Source organism: Pituophis catenifer, unplaced genomic scaffold (genome assembly GCF_029215685.1).
Source record: "Pituophis catenifer annectens isolate HBS135680 unplaced genomic scaffold, rPitCat1.0.hap2 SCAF_7, whole genome shotgun sequence".
In the NCBI taxonomy this organism is placed as follows: Eukaryota; Metazoa; Chordata; class Lepidosauria; order Squamata; family Colubridae; genus Pituophis; species Pituophis catenifer.
In genome coordinates, this window is record NW_027256887.1 from 79,001,656 (window position 1) to 79,021,261 (window position 19,606).

General features: G+C 42.3%; 1 protein-coding gene across 2 annotated transcripts in view; it reads right to left on the reverse strand.

Moving 5' to 3' along the window:
• EPS8 (EGFR pathway substrate 8, signaling adaptor) overlaps window positions 1–19,606 on the reverse strand; it is a 166,267-nt gene that overhangs the window by 16,480 nt on the left and 130,181 nt on the right. Inside the window, exons 15-17 of one of the 2 annotated variants that reach the window (XM_070947110.1) lie at window positions 14,976–15,010; window positions 9,129–9,237; window positions 7,682–7,819 (exon numbers count right to left, since the gene is read on the reverse strand). In XM_070947110.1, the coding sequence (XP_070803211.1) occupies window positions 7,682–7,819; window positions 9,129–9,237; window positions 14,976–15,010 (282 nt within the window). Of the gene's footprint in view, window positions 1–7,681; window positions 7,820–9,128; window positions 9,238–14,876; window positions 15,011–19,606 lie in introns of both variants that reach the window. The other variant, XM_070947109.1, reaches the window with a different exon arrangement.

Sequence of the window (19,606 nt, forward strand, 5' to 3'; positions counted from 1 at the left end):
AGCATTGCGTGTGAGCTCCCGTCCTTGTCCCAGTTCTTGCCCACCTAGCAATTCGAAAGCATGCAAATGCGAGTAGATAAATAGGTACCGCTTTGGTGGGACGGTAACAGTTTTCTGTGCACTTTGGCCACATGACCAAGAAAATGCTGGCTCCCTCAACTAAGAAACGGAGATGAGCACACATCCTTAGAATCGGACACGATTGGGCAGGGGAAAGCTTTACTTTTATAAAAATACTAGTGCTCTATTTCTCGGGAATGAGGAAAAGACGTAAACCCGCAAGATTTAGACAGCATTGTTTTTCACAATAAGGTTTGGAGTCATTTCCAGCGAGAATGTCTCATGCAAATCCAAATTCATAATTATGGCTATGCTAAGGCATGAAAGAGAGAGCCAAAATGTGATGAACGACAAACGGAAGCATGCAAGTTAAACAGATCAACACTGCCGAGATCTGACAGTCTTCCAACCATGTGCCTCATTTCACACATCAAATCAGGCACACAGAACAAGGAAAGTACAAGCTGGCTCTCAGCTGTAGACAATGAATTTGTGACTTTCTTTAATTTATGGATCACAGCATGAGGATTGCTGACCTGGTTTTTTTTTACTCATTCCTGCATAAATCTTCTGAATGTACTTTCTAATTTTCTGTTTTTTAAATAGATGGTTAGCACTGCCTGGAAATATCGAGGAGGGAGCCAAAATGTTGGGCTTTATATCTATTGTATAATGCTGTACCCTGTAACAATGCACTTTAGATCTCAATCACAGCCAATTTTTCACCGTAGCCTTATTAGGTTTAGAAAGCTTATTCTCACCCACACAAAACCACCATCCTTTATTATACCCCATCAATAAGCTCCATAAACTGGATTTAAAAATGGTAACAGGTAGTCTTCAACTTACAGCCACAATTGAGCCCAACGTTTCTGTTGCTCAGTGAGACAGTTGTTAAACGAACTTTGCCCCATTTTACGACCTGTCCTGCCACCGTTGTTAAGTGAATCACTGCAGTTGTTAAGTTAGTAACATGGTTGTTAAGTGAATCTGGCTTCCCTGTTGACTTGGCTTGTTCAGAAGGCCACAAAAGGTGATCGCATGAGCCTGGGATACTGCAACCGTCATACATATGAGCCAGTTGCCAAGCGCTAAAATTTTTGATCACATGATCAGGGGAATGCTGCATTGTGCGTAAGTGTGAAAAAACAGTCATTCTTTTCAGTGCTGTTCTAACTTCAAACAGTCACTAAATGAAAGGTTATAAGTCGAGGACTACCTGTACGTCTGTAAAAAGAAATTGGAAGTCCAGGACACTGGAATCAACCTAAATTATGAACCAATTGCCAAGCATCTGAATTTTGACCATGGGGATGCTGCAACTGTCGTAAGTGTGAAAAATGGTCATATGTCGCTTTTTTTCAGTGCCATTATAACTTCCAACAGTCACTAAACGAAAAGTTGTAAGTTGAGGTCTATGTCATCATTTTCTCAGACATACTTTGGAGCATTAAGATATTCTTGATCCAGGAAGTCCAAGATGTGGACTAAAGTGTATAGGATCCTCTAGAATGGCGGCCCGGAGGTGAGGGAGGTCGGAAAGAGGGGATGGTTTTGTGGGAGGCATGTGCATGTCAGTGGTGGGTTGATCCCGGTTCGGTCCGGTTCTATTGAACCAGTAGTAAAACCGGCAGAAGGCTCCGCCCACCCGCCACGACGTCATCATGGGTAGCGCTCCCGTTGCGAACCAGTAGTAAAGGTAAGTAGAACCCACCCCTGGTGCATGTGCACGTGCACGAGCACCAGTTGCTTGCGCAAATGGGGCCAAGAGTGCCCGTGAACGCTCCCACGACTGAGGCCCCAAGTGCCTGTGATGCTCACATGAGTGGGTTGAGTGTGCCTGCGATGCTCACGCAAGTGGGGCCCAGAGTGCTGATGCTCACACGACTGAGGACCTGAACACCTGTGATGCTTGTGCGAGTGGGACTGAGAGTGTCCGCGATGCTCGTACGAATAGGGCTCCAAACGCCTGCGACACTCGTGCGACTGAGGGACCTGATCACCCCCAGCTCACGTGAGTGAGTCAAAAGTCAACAGGTCCCCTGTCATTCACTTCATCGAAAAAATAGAAACGGAAGCTAAGAAAATTCCATTTGTTTCTCCTCACAGAAGACAAAGCTGAGGGAAAGAGATGTCTCTTTGGGAGACATGCACCATCTTGTCACAGCAGAATCTGAGAAAAACAGCCGCCTACAACAGGCAGACACCATTAGTGTTACTTCCTGAAAGATGTGACTATCAGAAGCAACCAACGCAGTAACTATTTCTCTACTCTGCAATACTTTTTATCTTCTACAAAGAAGGTTTGTAAACCTTCTCTATTGGCTCTCCCTTGGAAGATTGCTTTAGCTGTGGCTTTTCTTTGTGACCACAAGGCACATGAAGACCGTTTCTCCAAAGCCACATGGACTCTGATTATTAGGACGCTAAGAATTGGATGGAATTCTTAGAATCCTTATAATTATCTGGAAAGAGGCAAACCTTTCCTAAATTTTAAGACTCCATCCAAACAAGAACAATGTACTTAAGATACATCTATACCAGTAGCTTTGCTACGGGTTCGGAAGTGGGAGTGCGTGTGAGCTCGCACGCACTTTGTTCGTGTTGCTTCTGTGCATGTGCAGAACATTTTGCGTATGCTCAGAGCATCCATGATGACGTCTGGGCAAGTGGGCGGAGCCTCCCACCTCCGCCACTACCGAACCGGGGCGAACCGGTAGAAACCCACCACTGATCTATACCCTATGTAGAGGTGGTCCTTGAAATACAACTGTAATCGAGCCCAGAATTATGGTCCTAAGTTGTGGTGGTCATTAAACAGGTCGCCTCATTCGACTTTATGACCTTTTTTGTTTTTTGTTTTGCTGTGGTTAAGCGATCGCTGCAGTCGCTAAGCAAACTCAATTTCACCAATGGATTATTTTTTGTCAGAAATCGAAACTAAATGCCAGAAATTTGGGGGGGAGGGAGGAATACTGAAAATTGCAGTCATGTGACTGCGGGATGCTGCAAACGGCTGTGAGCCGGTTGCCAAGCACCCACAATGCGATCGCATGACTGCAGGGTGGGTGTCGTGTGCAGTTGTCAGAAGTTTGAAACCAAATCATAAATAGGATCCGGAGTGGTCTGCTGCAACTCTGAACGTTCGCTAAGTCACTGGTCATTAAACGAGGACTACATGTAAATAATCCTGTCACGTCAAGAAGGATCAGGACCAGTGGTGGGTTACCCCCGGTTTGCACCGGTTCTATAGAAGCGGTAGTAAAACCGGTGGGAGGCTCTGCCGACCGACCCCGACGTCATCGAAATGCTTCTGCGCATGCGCAGAAGAGCGCGTGCGCGAGTGAAGCAAGCGCGCACACAGCCCCGCTGCAAACCGGTAGTAAAGGTAAGTAGAACCCACCCCTGATCAGGACGAAGGAAATTCCTGGGCTCTATGAACAAGGCAATTTAATTTGCTTTCCGGAATAAAAGAAAGGTCACGTCTAAGTACGATCTGAACATTGTGGAAAATACATAACTTGGCAACTGAAGAATTCCCCACAGTCATAATATCTGCTTGGCGGATGCTATAGCTAATTAAGAAAAATATTCATATGCAGTGAAATAAGAGACACCTGGTTCGAGTAACCTTTAGCAAGGGAAATTTATTGGGTAAACTGGAGCCAGTCAGCCAAGCCAACCCCATAGAAATATCTTTGGAATAAAACTTGGGTAGGCTGATGAGCGGAGAGCAATAGGTCCAAAATCACTTAATGGGCTTCTATGACTGATAGTGGACTTGAACTGAAGTCTTTCAGGTAATGGTGCAATTCTTGAACCATTAGATCAGACAGGGTCTTCTCTTTATTTAGATCCTGCTTCCAGTTTGGTACTTTGTGGAGGACTTCCTTCCTTCCTTCCTTCCTTCCTTCCTTCCTTCCTTCCTTCCTTCCTTCCTTCCTTCTTCCCCTCCTTTTGTATCTCTTTCCTTCCTTCACTCTCTATGTCCTGCCTGCCTGCTGCCTGTATGAATGTTCCATGCAGCAAATCAGCTCCAAACAATCAATTTATTTATTTATTTAAAAGACTTACATAGTCATCTGTCGTCAACCTCCCCCCCTTCTCCCACAATTCTGGGTGGCTCACAACAGCAATAAAACAATAAAGCAGAGCTATCAAACCCACGGCCCATGGGCTGGATGCGTCACACGCTGGCCACGCCCACACGCGGTTCAGCAAAGGGGAAAAAAGTTGCGATTCAACTATTACCATGTGCATTACTGAATTAAGGGTGTAATCTATGTAAACAACAAGTAAATAACATGTATATATGATCATAAAGAACTGTGCATTACTATTTGTAATAATATCCAAATCATATACAAGCAAAGATGCAATACTATGTAAATAATGTGTAAATAATACCTATTTATATTTAACACCGCGGAACCGAAAAATGTTGAATTGTATTTCTATATTTCACAATAAAAACCAATTTAGAAAAAAAGAAAAAGGTTGCGATACATCATGTGATGCCACCATGACAACACGAGTTTGACACCCCTGCAATAAAGCAATAAGTCATTTAAAAAAAAAAAAAGCCCAATGCCTCAGCCATCCTCCTCCTTTGCACAGATGTTATTTTAAAAGGTTAAATCAAGGCCTCACTGAATCAGCTCAGGTGTGCCAGTAAAACCAGTTTGATTTTGCTAATTGATCTGAACCAGGGGTGAAATCCAGCAGGTTCTGACAGGTTCTGGAGAACCAGTAGCGGAAATTTTGAGCAGTTTGGAGAACCAGCAAATATCACTTCTGGCTGATCCCCAAGTGGGGTGGGAATGGAGCTTTTGCAATATACTTCCCCTGCCATGCCCACCAAGCCACATTACGCCCATCAAGCCACGCCCACAGAACCGGTAGTAAAAAAAATTGGATTTCACCACCGATCTGAACATTTAAAAAGGACTGATCTTTCAACTGACTCAAAAGTTGGAACTGACCTGAATTTGTACAATTCCACTTTCTATTCTAATAGTGATGACTTACTTATGTTCAGAAGACTAACAAATATTCTGCCACTTCATTTCAACATACCAAACAATTTAAAAAAAAACAACTGGTCATAATATGCCTGTTTTGATGGTACTCAAAAGCTGCATATTATTACGAACCTTTGATTCAAAAGATCAAAAAAATTCTACATTCCTTTGTAGAGGAAGGAGCCTGGTGGTGCAGTGGACTAAACTACTGTTAAAGTAGTATTTAGCTGCCTGTAATTACTGCGAGTTCAAATCTCACCAGGCTCAAAGTTGACTCAGCCTTCCATCCTTCCGAGGTAGGTAAAATGAGGACCCGGTTTGTGGGGGCAATAAGCTGACTTTGTATAAAATAGAACACCGCTTTGGGGGGCGGGGGGCAAAAGCCCTACTAAGCAAGTATATACAAAAGTATGAAGGCTATTGCTTAAAAGCATTGTAAGCTGCCCTGAGTCTCCGGAGAAGGGCGGCATATAAATCAAACTAATAATAAATAATAAAATAATAGAGAATTCCACACCAATAGAAAAGCCAGAAAACTCACACCCATGCAAAGTGCAGCGGAAATAACTTGACACATCCAAAAGAAATTTAAAGGAAATCGAATAGGGACAGTTTGGATGAAAAGAAAAAAAAACCCCTACCTTAAATAATTCAAATTCCTTCTTTGACATCAATAACTATCAAGACATGACAAGCATTTAAATAAAAAAAGGCATAAGCTGAATTAGAATCCAAAGCGTGGTGACGAAACTTACAAATGTCAGCAATAAAAAGAAGACATCAAAAGAGCAGAGACTCTGCTTCGCTTTGCCAAGAGAAACAATGCTGGAGTTATTAATAATCAAATGAATTTATTTTGTATGCTGTAAGATGTCTCTTAATAGAAGAGCTACTCGTGCCCTTAGGTGCTCAGCCCCTTGACTTTTCTGATGTTCCTCTCGCTCGTCATTCTGCTGTTACCTGATTGAACAGAAAGGCTCTTTAACAAGCTTCTCAGGAATCCTAGAAACACTTTGCACGGAGAGCTGAAGCTCAGACTGGATTAAGGCAATGCATCAGTTTCATCAATAAATAAACAAGTTAAATTAATAAAAAAGGTGCTTCTGAAAAATGGGCAAGAGCTTAATGCAGGCACGGTGAACATGTGGTTCTTGTGTTAGGTGAGGTCCCCATCAGCTAAAATCAGCCTAGCTAGTGGTAATAGCAGTAGTTGTGGTCCAACTTTTGCAAAACTAAGAGATTCCACAACCCTCTTTTAGAGCTTCCATGTTGGGGCTCTCCCTGCTTCACTTCCGCCAAAGTGTCCATCTGACACTTTGACCTCACTTGTGTCCTTGTCATACAGAACTCAAACTAAAGACCACCAGGCTATCTGGAATCCCAATTTGTTGTCTTTGCCTGCATTTCTTAGGCCAGTGATGGCTAACCTTTTTGCCATCGCGTGCCAAAAGTGGGGGGAGCATGGGGAGGTCACCCACGTGTGTGCCCACACCCATAATTCAATGCACCCCACCCCTGCACATGTGCACGCGTCCCCTCCCCACTTTTAGCACGTGATGGCCCGGTGGGCCTGGTAGGTCTGTTTTTCACCCTCCCCAGGCGCCAGACGGTTTCTAGGAGCCTTGGGAGGGCGAAAATGACCTTCTCCACCCCTCTGGAGGCCCTCCGGAGGCCGGAAACAGCCCATTTCCCAACTTCCGGTGGGACCAAAAGGCCCAAAAATCAGCTGGCTGGCACACAGATACATGCTGGAGCTGAGCTACGGCAATGCTCACGTGCCCACTGATATGGCTCCGTGTGCCACCTGTGGCACCCGTGCCATAGGTTCGCCATCACAGTCTCAGGCTATCCTTCTGCAGAGCTTCATATCTAGATTCTCTTAGGCATCTCATAGGCCAGGGGTATCAAATCTGATTTCATTGAGGGCCGCATCAGGGTTGTGTTTGACCTTGGGGGGGGGATGGGCGTGGCATGGATGGGATAGGTGTGGCCAAGGTGGGTGTGGCCAGCTCAATGTCACTCGTGTCGCAGGCCCCTGTGGTGGCCAAGTGCTAAGGCAGGACTTCCTTCACTCTCATTATAATCTCCTTCCTTCCTTCCTTCCTTCCTTCCTTCCTTCCTTCCTTCCTTCCTTCCTTCCTTCCTTCCTTCCTTCCTTCCTTTTTTTCCTTCCCTCTTCCTTCTTTCTTTTTCCTTCCACTCTTTACTTTTCCTTCCTTGCTCTCTTCCCATCTTTTTCTTTGTCTTTCCTCTTTCCCCTTCTCCTTTCCTGTCTTTTCTTGAATGCTCAAATGCAAAAGGGCAAACATTTCTCCTTTCGTTTTGTTTTTAGTTTGTTTTGCTAGCCCTTTGCCAGGAAAAAACGGAGCTTGGGGTCCCCGCGAAGCCTGCCCGAGTTCCATTTTTGCTGGCAGAGGCACTGCGGGCCGGTCTTTGCTGTTTCCAGGGTGGCCCTGCGGGCCAGATCTAAGCACCCAGTGGGCAAGATCTGGCCTGTGGTCCTTGAGTTTGACATCCCTGTCATAGGCTATTCAATCTCTGAGGAAAAAAGTCCTGCCAATGTGCTCCTGATATTCTTTGTTTAAAAGAACTAGAGATACCTGTATGGTGTGCGCATATGCTGGCTCTGTACAGATGTTTTCCGGAGATCTGAGAGGTTCCAAGATGTTATTTGGCACAAATCCAGTCAATCCATTTGCATTCTGGACTTTCCACCATTGCTTTCTGTCATCAAGAATCTGGAAAAACAAACAAATCTTGTCACAATCAACCGGTCTGACTCCACAGACCCATTTAAATAAAAGGTTATCTAAACTAAAGTCACCTAAACTAAAAGGGATTCTGATATAGACGTTTTACTTCCAAAATGACTATGATCTGCATAGAAGAAGAGTCTCAGGGAAGGAAGACCCAGCTCCAAAGGAAAGAGAAGTGATCCTGTCTGAAGGAGCCATTCTTTCATGGATATGTTGGGTTCCTTTTGCACAAATAATATACTTTCAGGGACAGAAAGCTCTCGTTAATAGTTAGAAGCAAATAAAGGTAAAGGTTCCCCTCGCACATATGTGCTAGTCGTTCCTGACTCTAGGGGGCGGTGCTCATTTCCGTTTCAAAACTGAAGAGCTAGAGGTGTCTGAAGATGTCTCCGTGGTCATGTGGTTGGCATGACTAAACACCAAAGGCGCACGGAGCACTGTTACCTTCCCACCAAAGGTGGTCGCTATTTTTCTACTTGCATTTTTTACATGCTTTCGAACTGCTAGGTTGGCAGAACCTGGGATAAGTAACAGGAGCTCACCCCGTTACGCGGCACCAGGGATCTGAACCGCTGAACTGCCGACCTTTCGATCAACAAGCTCAGCGTCTTAGCCACTGAGCCACCGCGTCCCATTTAGAAGCAAATAGAGATGGATAATTTTGCAGGCTATTCAATGAATGGCCCTCCTGATATCAAAGTTACAGATTTCACACATGGCTTGAATTCGCCCAGTTTTCTGAGTTGCTCAGCTGCTGTAGTCACTATGATTATTCAACATAATTTATAGCTTAGTCTAGAGAAGCTCATCCAAAGCATGACAGCAGAGGAAATAGATCTACAGATAGTCCTTGACTTACACCCATTCATTTAGTGACCGTTCAAAATTACAACGGCTTGAAAAAAGTGACTTATGACCATTTTTCACACTTATGACCATTGCAGCATCTCCATGGTCATGTGATCAAAATTCAAACGCTTGGCAACCGATTCATATTTATGATGGTTGCAGCGCCCTGGGGTCATGTGATCTACCTTTTGCGACCTCCTGACAAGCAATGTCAATGGGGAAGCCAGATTCGCTCAACAACTCTTGTTACTGATTTAACAAGTGCGGTGATTCACTTAACAACAATAGCAAGAAAGGCCATAAAACCTTAACAACCGTCACACCTAGCATCAGAAATTTTGGGTTCAATTATCGTCATAAGTTGAGGACTACGTGTGTGTGTGTGTGTGTGTGTGTGTGTGTGTGTGTGTGTGTGTGTGTGTGTCTAAAGAAGCATTGTTACCTCTAAAATGTCATCCTTCAGAACAGAAAGCTCGCTCTGGTTTCTTCCCACAAAGTCATATTTGGTTTTGGCGTATTTCTTGGTTGGAGTTTTATGCGCTTCATAATTTCTACAAAAACAAATAAGCCAAAATGTTAACCAGCTCTCCTGTGAGATTAGCATAGCCAAAAAGAGAAGAGAAGCCAACTCTGCCTGTCGTTGGCTATAATTAGCTCAGGATTTACTACCAGGCAAAAACTATTAGAGATCCATCACAATAGCAGACGGCTGCCCCGGCCAGCAGCCCTATTCCCCATCCAGGCAGTTGCAAATATCAATTGGCCTGCTCACATCTTTCATGACATGCTTGATTTATTTATTCGATTTCTGTAGCTGCCCATCTCATGTACATGACTCTAGGCCACTACCATAAATATATAAATGCTTCTGCACAGCATGGAGCACAATATGAGTAGGTCTCAACTTGGTGTGGGCTGATTATATCAGGGAACCTGTGGGAAACTCTATGGCATCTAATTCAAGGATTTAAAGAAGCACAAAGAAATTACCTCCAAAGGATTTGCAAGTGTGTCCCATTATCTAGAAGAGAAGCATACCCTCGCCACAATTTTGATCTCTTAGTTTTGAAAGCGGTGAGCCTGATCTTCTAATTTAAAAATTTAGGTGAAAGGAGGTTGTGATTACTTGGTGATAATTTGCCATTTATTGCAGAGATGTGTTCTGCAGAGAGCAGGGTGTTAAAATTTGCAAAATGGTGGCCGTGGTGTTGTGAGTGAAATGCTTCTCTTTTGTGTGTTTATTGTTGCACATACATAAAATAGTGGTAAACCGAGAAATCTTTAAAGCTCTCTGAGCTTGGTGATTTTCTGGCAGACATTTCATTACCCAACCAGGTAACGTCATCAGTACTAGAAAGGAATGGGGTTTGCTGTCTGCTTATATACAAGTGGCTTGCCCTGTCAGTGCCGGTGGTAAAGCTTTAACTATGAAACCATCTTCATCATTGACAACATCTTTAGCTATTAGTAGCTATGTTTACTCAACATAATCAGGCCATTAAAGACTTAGCAGTTCGATTCCTTCATAGTACTACATTTGGATTTAATCGTGTGTAGGATTTTTTAAGTCAGCGTAAACCATGCCTGCTCTGTAAGTTTATAATTAATGGAAGAATCCAGATTAAGTGTATCTTCCCAAATATGGTTCCTTTCAAGGCCATACATGTTAAATATATCCAGATATTCTATAAAACCGAAATAGCCAGAAAGGATGCTTTGGTTTCATAGAGTTTTGATCCTTACTCAATCTTGGGGTGAGTAATCTGTAACCCACAAGCCAAAGTCGAACCTCAACATCAATAGATGTTCCTGTCCAAATAGGCTAGCACAATTTCTGATTTTTAGCAGCCTAGTTCTTCTTTTATCACACAATAAAAAGAAGAGTGGAAATGGAAGGCATCTGAGAAGGAAATTGCATCCATTTCCAACCTGAATTTACCTCACTCAACCCCCCAAAAAGTGACTCAAATCCTGCCACTAAAATTCAGTCAACTTCTAAAGGTGAAAATGGGGACAGCTTGCTTTCCAATCCTTTCCTTTTCTCATTTCCATTCTAAAATCCTTTCTTGGTCCTCAAATATCCTAGAAATGTCCCATCTCAATGACATCACCGGCCTTTTGTGTAATGCCATCTGTATATCCACAGGAGATAAAATTGTGACTTTATCCACAATTGTCTTCCTTTATGTGTGTGTGTGTGTGTGTGTGATATAGTGACAGCTCCTCCTTCTCCAAACCTTGAGGCTGGACAACCTGGCAATACTATCACAACACTCTATCAAATACAACTCTTAATATCTAGATTACATGGTACCTAGATAACTTGTAAATTATACTTTTTTGCAATATAACTTCCCACAGATTCAGTCAATACCCGTGCACACATGATGAGATGTATATTATATACTAACAAAGGAGAGATTTCACCAAGGAGAAAACAAACACATTCTGAAATCAGGCCAATGACCCATTAGCTCACTGTTGTCCTATCTCTTTCCACCCCAGATAAGCTTTTTTCAGCCAAGGATTGAACCCAAGATCTCCCGCCTGCAAAGCACATGTTCTACCAAGAGTTCCATCCTTTGATCCAGATCACAGAAGTAAGCTGAGGCCAATGCACAGAGGATTCTTTTACCACAACAGATTTTTGACGTCAGGGAAGGAGATTAGTTAGAAATTAAAAAATAGCCTGGGGCATCTTAGATACACGTGGCCTCATAAAGCTTTAGATGTGGCCCAGAAAGGCCCTTTAAAGAGTTGTCGCCAATTTATATTTTGTAATATGATAGAGAGAAAAAGATGATAAATGCTTGGGAAGCAATCCATTAACTGCAATTAGTTCCACTTTTATTAGAACCTTGGCTCGGGAATTTTTTTAAAAAAATCTATCTACTTTTTCTTTTCCAAATTTAGCACACTCCATTTTGATTCATAGTCTTAGCTATAAATGACTTTAGATTTGAAATTTTATTGACTGGGGCTGAAAAATGATAAGCTATGCCCTTGCAACTAGATTACAAAACCACTATGAAGGAAAGCTGCTACATGAATAGAAGCAGAATACAACAATATAAGTAATCACATTACAAAGACACTTGTAGACTCTTGTTTTCTGTTTTGCATTTAAATATTTTAAACCAATTACATCCCCGTTTTAGGTGCTTGAATAACTAGCTAGTTGATTAGCTGTGGAGAACTGTCACAACTTAAAGGGAAGAGAAAAAGGACACCACAGAATTACCACTGACCAACCCTTGATTATCCAAAATGCAGGATTCAGCTTCAAAGCAATGGCTCGTATAATCTATGCAGTTCCATTACTGTTTCCCCAACCTTTTTGGCTATTTATATACTCTGCGTTCTTGAGCCTAAGCCATTTAGATAAATGAGGTTGAAATCACTGAGATTTAAAAAGAAGTGGTTGAGGATACACAGATGCTGAAAGCAAAGAGTACATTTTGACAAGACAAGAAGGACAAGCACTATGTGCCCAACTGATCAGAAATCCTGGAACATTTTACATGTTCACTGTTGTGCTCTAATAAAAATTGTGATTTTACATATTGCTTTTGGAATTCATGTGATGGGATCCCTGGACAACTTTGCATTACTCACAACTCATGAGTATTTGCTTTTGCCAAAGGAGAGATTGGCCACGTCAATTTAGAGGCCATCAAAGCCCAAGATACATCATGTCTTCTGGTTATGTTGGGACTACAATTTCCAAAATTTCCAGGTGGCGGGATAATCTCATATATTGAAAGCATATAAAATTGGAGAAAGCTACTTGATTATCTGGAGAGAACTCAGTGGAAAAAGATGGTCGCATAAAATAAAATAAAAATCCAATGTAGTTCTCACATGGTTGCTGTGATGTATACATGTGTAACATTACATTATACCACAGAATGTAATTTAACCTATGGTCTAGTTTGCAAACTCCCAGGGATTCAAGAAATGAAATTTATCCAAGGAGGTGCTTTATTAAACAAAACTTATAAAGAAGGAAAATGGATAATCATGAATTCTAATTGTTTCTGTGCCTTTGAATCAGTCTTAACTCCTGGTAACTGCCTCAGCATGTCCCTGCAGTTTTCTTGACAAGATTTCAAAGATGTCTTCTTCCTAGTGATGACAGTGACTGACTAAAGTTTCCCCAGCTGGCTTTGTGCATAAGGCAAGATTAGAACTCACAGCCTCTGGGTTTCTAGCCTGATACCTTAACCACTACACCAGGGCTGTCATGGGCCGGGTGCGTCACGCGTTGGCCATGCCCATGCCCGGTTTAGCGAAGTGGGGGGAAAGTCCCGATACGTCATGTGATGCCGCCGTGACGCTGTGAGTTTGACATCCCTACACTACATGAAACTGTCTTTCAATGAATTATAATACCCGGTTACGGAAATGTCTATTTTCATGTAATCTGTCCCAGATTCACACGTCCCTTCTTACTGGCTTTGTCTTAGAAGTATTTGACATCCGTAATCAACTTTTTTTTATTATGATATTATGAAACAAGCTGCCTTTGTAATTATTAGGAAAGGCGTTTTAAAGTTAAAGTTTATTGCTTTCATTTTTAAGGTTTTCTATTTGTCATTTGCGGAAAAGTATTTTTGTAGTTTGCTTTTTGCCTTCACTTGGGCAGCGCCTAACTCCAATGGACTCTGGGTGGCTCAGAGCGTAAACAATAACAATATAAAAGGGCATATGAAAATAACTAGATGGTAAAACCAGTCAACCATTCAAACATGTCACACACACAAAAGGAGGTCCAACCATCCTAGGCCAACATCTGGGGGAAGAGACAGGTGATTAAGACCATCTGAAATACCTTCAGGGTGGGAGTTATCTAGAACTCAAGATGAACATGCTACAGGGAAGGCAAGCTTCTGTGATCTCAATGGATAGCATTCCATAATCAAAGCAGTGTTTATTATGGTATTTATCTTTCTAAGTTTCCCAGAACTGTTAAGGCACTGCATTACATATGAAACCTCTAAGCAACCAACCAACCAGCCAACCAACCAGCCAACCAAAACATTAAAAAACTAATGTTGTTAAAATGGACAGTTAAATCTAAGACAGTTGTCTGCAGTTTATTTGACGTTGTTCCCTAATTGGGCATTGCGACATTTCATTTTTTAAAAGTGTAATATCTCCCTGCTTCCAATTCCCCAACAAATTGCTTTACTGGTCTAGAATTAGGAAAATACAGTCCTGTATTTTCTAGGCTTTTTAAGCAGTGGGGCACAGATGCTGAAGATGGGAGATGTGATAGTGCACAACAAAACCATGTAATTTATTCATGCACCATCAGGCAACCAGAAATTTGTTGGTTCTAGATGATATCTGAGCTCATTTGTTTTTCTAAAGATGTTTCATTATCAAACTAGGTGACATCATTGGTGAGGGAGGATGGAGATTGCTGGTTGCTTATATATAGTAATTTATTTTGCCAATCTTGATGGTTCCTTGATTAGGCTATTTCTTCTTCTTTGATTGTTTGTCTGATACTGTTTCCTGTTTATTGTTGTTTCTTGTAAACAGTATGTTGATGGGTTGATATGTCTGCAGGAAAACAGTCAAGCTTAAGAATACAAGGAACCCAACAATTCAACCCTGAGCTACATAAATTCTTACTATTGGACTCAGAAACATACTTGTCTATTAATAAGGCACAGAAGAATCTTCTTGTTGGGGGTTATAAGACCTCAAAAAAAAAAATCTATGGACCTTAATCCTATCTCCATTTGGTTCAACAGCATGGAAGTTGATTTTGTATGGGAAGCTACAGGGAGCATCTCCTGTGTCTCCTTTGGCAAAAGTGAACAGTAAACCCACAGAGAAAATGACCACCTCGTGTTGACCTTGGCCAAGAACAAGGGAACGGCTTGTTTATAAGTAGGAAAAGATTCCAAGCTCCAAATTCAGACTATACAATCCATTTCTGTTATCTCTCTTTATTTATAACAGCATGTTTAAACAGAACGTGTCAGCAGCACTTAGAGAAAGCAGAGTAAAAAAAAAGAAGGGGGGGGAAAGAAGTTTTAGTTTCAGCACAGAGAAGGATCTCTATTTCTATGGCCAGTGAAGAGTAGCAGATGTATAAAGAGAATGCCACCTCCATCCTAGAAGCCACCAGCTGGGACAGTTCTCCACAACTGTACACATGACATCCACGTAAAGTTACCTATCTACATGTCGGCTAACACTTTGCTTAAAAGCAGCCACAGCTGCCCCCTGGTCCGGCAGAGGCCCTCTTTTGTAAGCTGTGTTACTGAATGCATACCCTTCAGATGGAGGATAATCTGAGATGCTGGGATGCTGGAAGAAAGAAAAAACAAACATGATTAGTTGCTGATTACATAAAGTCTGCCAGAGATCTTTCATCGCAAATTATGAGCGGCCATTCTCTACACATCTTCAACAGAACTGCCATGACATCGTTGCAACCTGAAAAGCTGAATCCATACCATTTTCCAACATGGAATGGCCTGGATAATTTTAACAAGGAAAAGTTATCAGGCAGATGCTCTGACTGAGACATGGAATGATATTCCCAGCTCCTTGCATCCTATGAAATCTGAGCTAGAAATGGATGAATTATAAATTCATAAAAGCTTACAAACAACCAGGCAATACCACATTAAATCATTGTTTCCTAAAGAAGGAAATGTGTCCTACAGATCAAAATAATCTTGACATACATCATCTATAAGTCTGGAAATCTTGAGTTTTTGAAGGCTATCCTTAGTAGTTTCATATGGACTCAGATCTTCCAGAAGTGAAGACTCAAATAAGATCTGCTCGTAAGGGAAAAGGCACATAATGGAGCTCAGCAGAGATTAAGCTAGGACTAATTTTCAAGATTAGAGAAATTCAAGAACAGAATTTCCTAGATTTGAAGTCAACGCTTAGCTCTGTGAATTAAGCAGTGTAACTATGGCAGCAGTATGCATGCTGCTAATTCATTCAAAGATGCTTTTTCTTCCGAAATAAAAAGGGAAAGGAATCTGTTTCCTTAGTAAGAACAAAGCATTTTTAGGAAATACTCCGAGTTAGAATACATTGATATTTTTCTACCATTCAATCACAATACACATGAGACTTCAGTCAAAGAATACAAAAGGAAGGCTAGAAAGCTTTTGTGTTGGCATTTTTCTGCTATCATTGATCACAAAGACAGGTTACAATAAGTTATCATAGACTATTAGAGTGGTATGATTAAGAAAATTTATGCTTATTTGTTTCTCCCATCCAAGATTCTCATGGAATGGAATGGAATGGAATGGAATGGAATGGAATGGAATAGAATAGAATAGAATAGAATAGAATAGAATAGAATAGAATAGAATAGAATAGAATAGAATAGAATTATTTGGCCAAGTGTGATTGGACACACAAGGAATTTGTCTCTGGTGCAGAAGCTCTCATTGTATATGTGGAACATACTTCTCCAATTCACAAATATTATAGACTCTGGATGGGAAGTATGGTTGTTTCAATAGAAGAGACAACCACATCTTAGAGGAGCACGTGGAAGACAGCTCATTCAAATGTTGGAAAATCTGTGCACATTTGAATTAGGAGATCTGGAACTGTAACTGTCTAGGTCTCTTTCCTAGCAAAACCACCAGCAGAGGCTCATCTTGGCATAATTAAAAAAGTTTCTAATAAAAATAATGTGAAACCTAGAAATTCCTGGAACTTTTAAAGGAACGTTCTAAGCAGTATTATTACTCATCATCTGTGGTAGAAAAACTATAATGCTTGGTAGCACCTACCCACCGTGATGGAAATCCAGAATAACATTCTTCCTGCCCATTAAAATGAATGAGCGAATAACTAACTACAGGTCATCTCCCTTGCTTGATGCAACTGTACTTAGAAATGAATGGAATGCTAATGATTTCTTCCTCGCCAATAGAAACTTCGGTAACCTTCTCCCTAAAACCATTATCTATCTAAACATAATTGCCTTTGAATCGTTAGTGTCACAATGAGGCAGCTTGAACAAACATGGCTCTTTTAAAGTTCAGAATGATTTACCTATTTATATAGCAGGCGTTCTTAAATAAATAATAATGTGCTTGCATTATTCCTGCCTCTCAATTCAAACCTTGCCATGTTTATTTTTTATTTACTAATTTATTTGTATCCTGCCTTTATTCATTTAATAAACAATTCAAGGTGCAGAACATACAGAGTACTCCTTCTTCCTCCTGTTTCCCCCTTGTATTTTCCCCTCAACAACAACCTGGTGAGAGAAGTTGGGCTGAGTGTGTGTGACTGGCACAAGGTCATGCAGCTGGCTTTCCTGGCTAAGGCAGAACCTGAATTCATAATCTTCCACTTTCTATCCTTGTGCCTTAACCACTAGATCAAACTTATGGGGGAAAGACCACCCCAATGATGCCCTTGAAGTGATGTCCCAGTGCCTGGAGGCTGTGCGGATCTGGATGGGGAGGAACAGGCTCAAGCTCAACCCTTCCAAGACTGAGTGGCTGTGGCTCCCGGCATCCCGATATAGTCAGTTGACTCCATCACTGACTATTGGGGGCGAGTCTTTGGCCCCCACAGAAAGGGCTCGCAATTTGGGAGTCCTCCTGGATATGCAGCTGTCCTTGGAGGAACATCTGACAGCTGCAGCCAGGGGGACCTTTTGTCAGGTCCGCCTGATTCGCCAGTTGCGGCCCTTTCTTGATCGGAATTCCCTGTGCACAGTCACTCATGCCCTCGTCACCTCTCGCCGTGACTACTGCAACGCTCTCTACATGGGGCTCCCCTTGAAGAGCACCCGGAGGCTCCAACTGGTCGAGAATGCAGCAGTGCGGGTAGTGACGGGAGCAGCATGGCGCTCCCATGTAACACCACTCCTGCGCGAGCTGCACTGGCTCCCAGTGGTCTTCCGGGTGCGCTTCAAGGTGTTGGTTATCACCTTTAAAGCACTCCATGGCATCGGGCCTAGCTATCTTCGAGACCGCCTGCTGCTACCAACGACCTCCCATCGTCTTGTGCGCTCCCACAGAGAGGGCCTCCTCAGGGTGCCATCAGCCAATCAATGTAGGCTGGTGACCCCCAGGGGGAGGGCCTTCTCTGTGGGGGCACCTACCCTCTGGAATCAGTTGCCCCCAGAGATAAGGAGAATCCAAGACCTTAGTGCCTTCCGCCGTGCCCTTAAAACCCACTTTTTCCAGCAAGCTGGGCTGGCTTAAGAAAATTTTTTTAAATGTTTTAATTGGTTTGTATTTTTAATCTTGGGCCAAATTTATATATATTTTAATTGTTTTTTAATATTTGTATTTCATGTTTTTTAATTCTGGCTGTACACCGCCCTGAGTCCTCAGGGAGAAGGGCGGTATATAAATTTAATAAATAAATAAATAAAGAGGTCTTAAAAATTTACAGAATACAGAATAACAGAATTGGAAGATCTTCTAGTACATGGGTGTCAAACTCTATTTCATTGAGGGCCACATCAGGGTTGTGTTTGACTTTGGGGGACGAGGGTGGGGATGGCCAGGATGGGCATGACTAGCTCGACGTCACTTGTGTCGGGGGCACCTGTTGGTGGCCCAAGCACTCTGCCAGCGAAAACAGACGCCCGAGCTCCGTTTTTGGCTGGGATGGCCTCCTGCAATCCTCTGCCAGCGAAAACGGAGCTCGGGAGGGCTCCGTTTTCACTGACAGAAGCATCATAGGCTGGTCCTTTTCTGTTTCCTGGGTGGCCCTGCGGACCAGATCTAAGCACCCCATGGGCTGCATCTGGCCCCTGGGCCTTGAGTTTGACACCGCTGTTCTAGTACAACTCACCCATATTTTTTTTTTAAATTAGATTTATATGCCGCCCTTCTCCGGAGACTCAGGGCGGCTTACAATGCGTTAAGCAATAGCCTTCATACTTTTGTATATTTTATACAAAGTCAGCTTATTGCCCCCACAAACTGGGTCCTCAATGCAGGAGACCCTATACCATTCCAGACAAATGGCTGTCCATCTTCTTCCTGGAGCACCTACAATTTCTGAAGGCAAACTGTTCCACTGATTAATTGTTCTATTAGGAAATTTCTCCTTCGTTCTAGATTGGATCTCTCTTTGATAGGTTTTCATCCATTACTTCTGGTCTTGCCTTCAACTGCTTTGGAGAATAGGTTGTCCACCTCTTCTCTCAAATATTGGAAGATTGCTATCCTGCTACCCCTAGTCCTTCTCATCCTCAGGAAGACTTGATCAACATCATCAGCAAGAATCTGAGCATAACCAAATGGTTTAGATAAGCAGAATATGGAGCCCATCAGCCCCATTCTGATTATAGATTGGAATAAAAATGCTTTTTTTTTAACACATAAAAAAGCAAAATTGCCCTCATGTCCAATTCAAACCCTGACAACCCATATGGATACATCCAGTGGTGGAATTCAATTTTTTTTACTACCGGTTCTGTGGGTGTGGCTTGATAGGCATGGTCTGGCTTGGTGGGCATGGCAAGGGAAGGATATTGCAAAATCTCCATTCCCACCCCACTCGGGGGCCAGCCAGAGGTGGCATTTGCCGGTTCTCCAAACTACTCAAAATTTCCGCTACCGGTTCTCCAGAACCTGTCAGAACCTGCTGAATAGCACCCTTGGATGCATCCATGAAATTTTCTTAGTCTATGTTTGCCTTATTGGGAATATTTTTTTTCAACTACCCAATCTAGTTTACAGTCCTGCATTTCTGATCGCCTCCATCCCACTTATTCCATCCAAGTGCCAATCAAGCAAGCTGCATGGCTTTTCAGATCAACCAAGGTCACTTAACTGACCTTAATGCACAAATAAATAAATAAACAGACAAAGGGAGAAGAAATAAGGCAGGCAGGGAGATGATAACAGGCTGCTCTTCCTTGTCAAGTTGAATTTAATTTCCTTTTCCAACCCT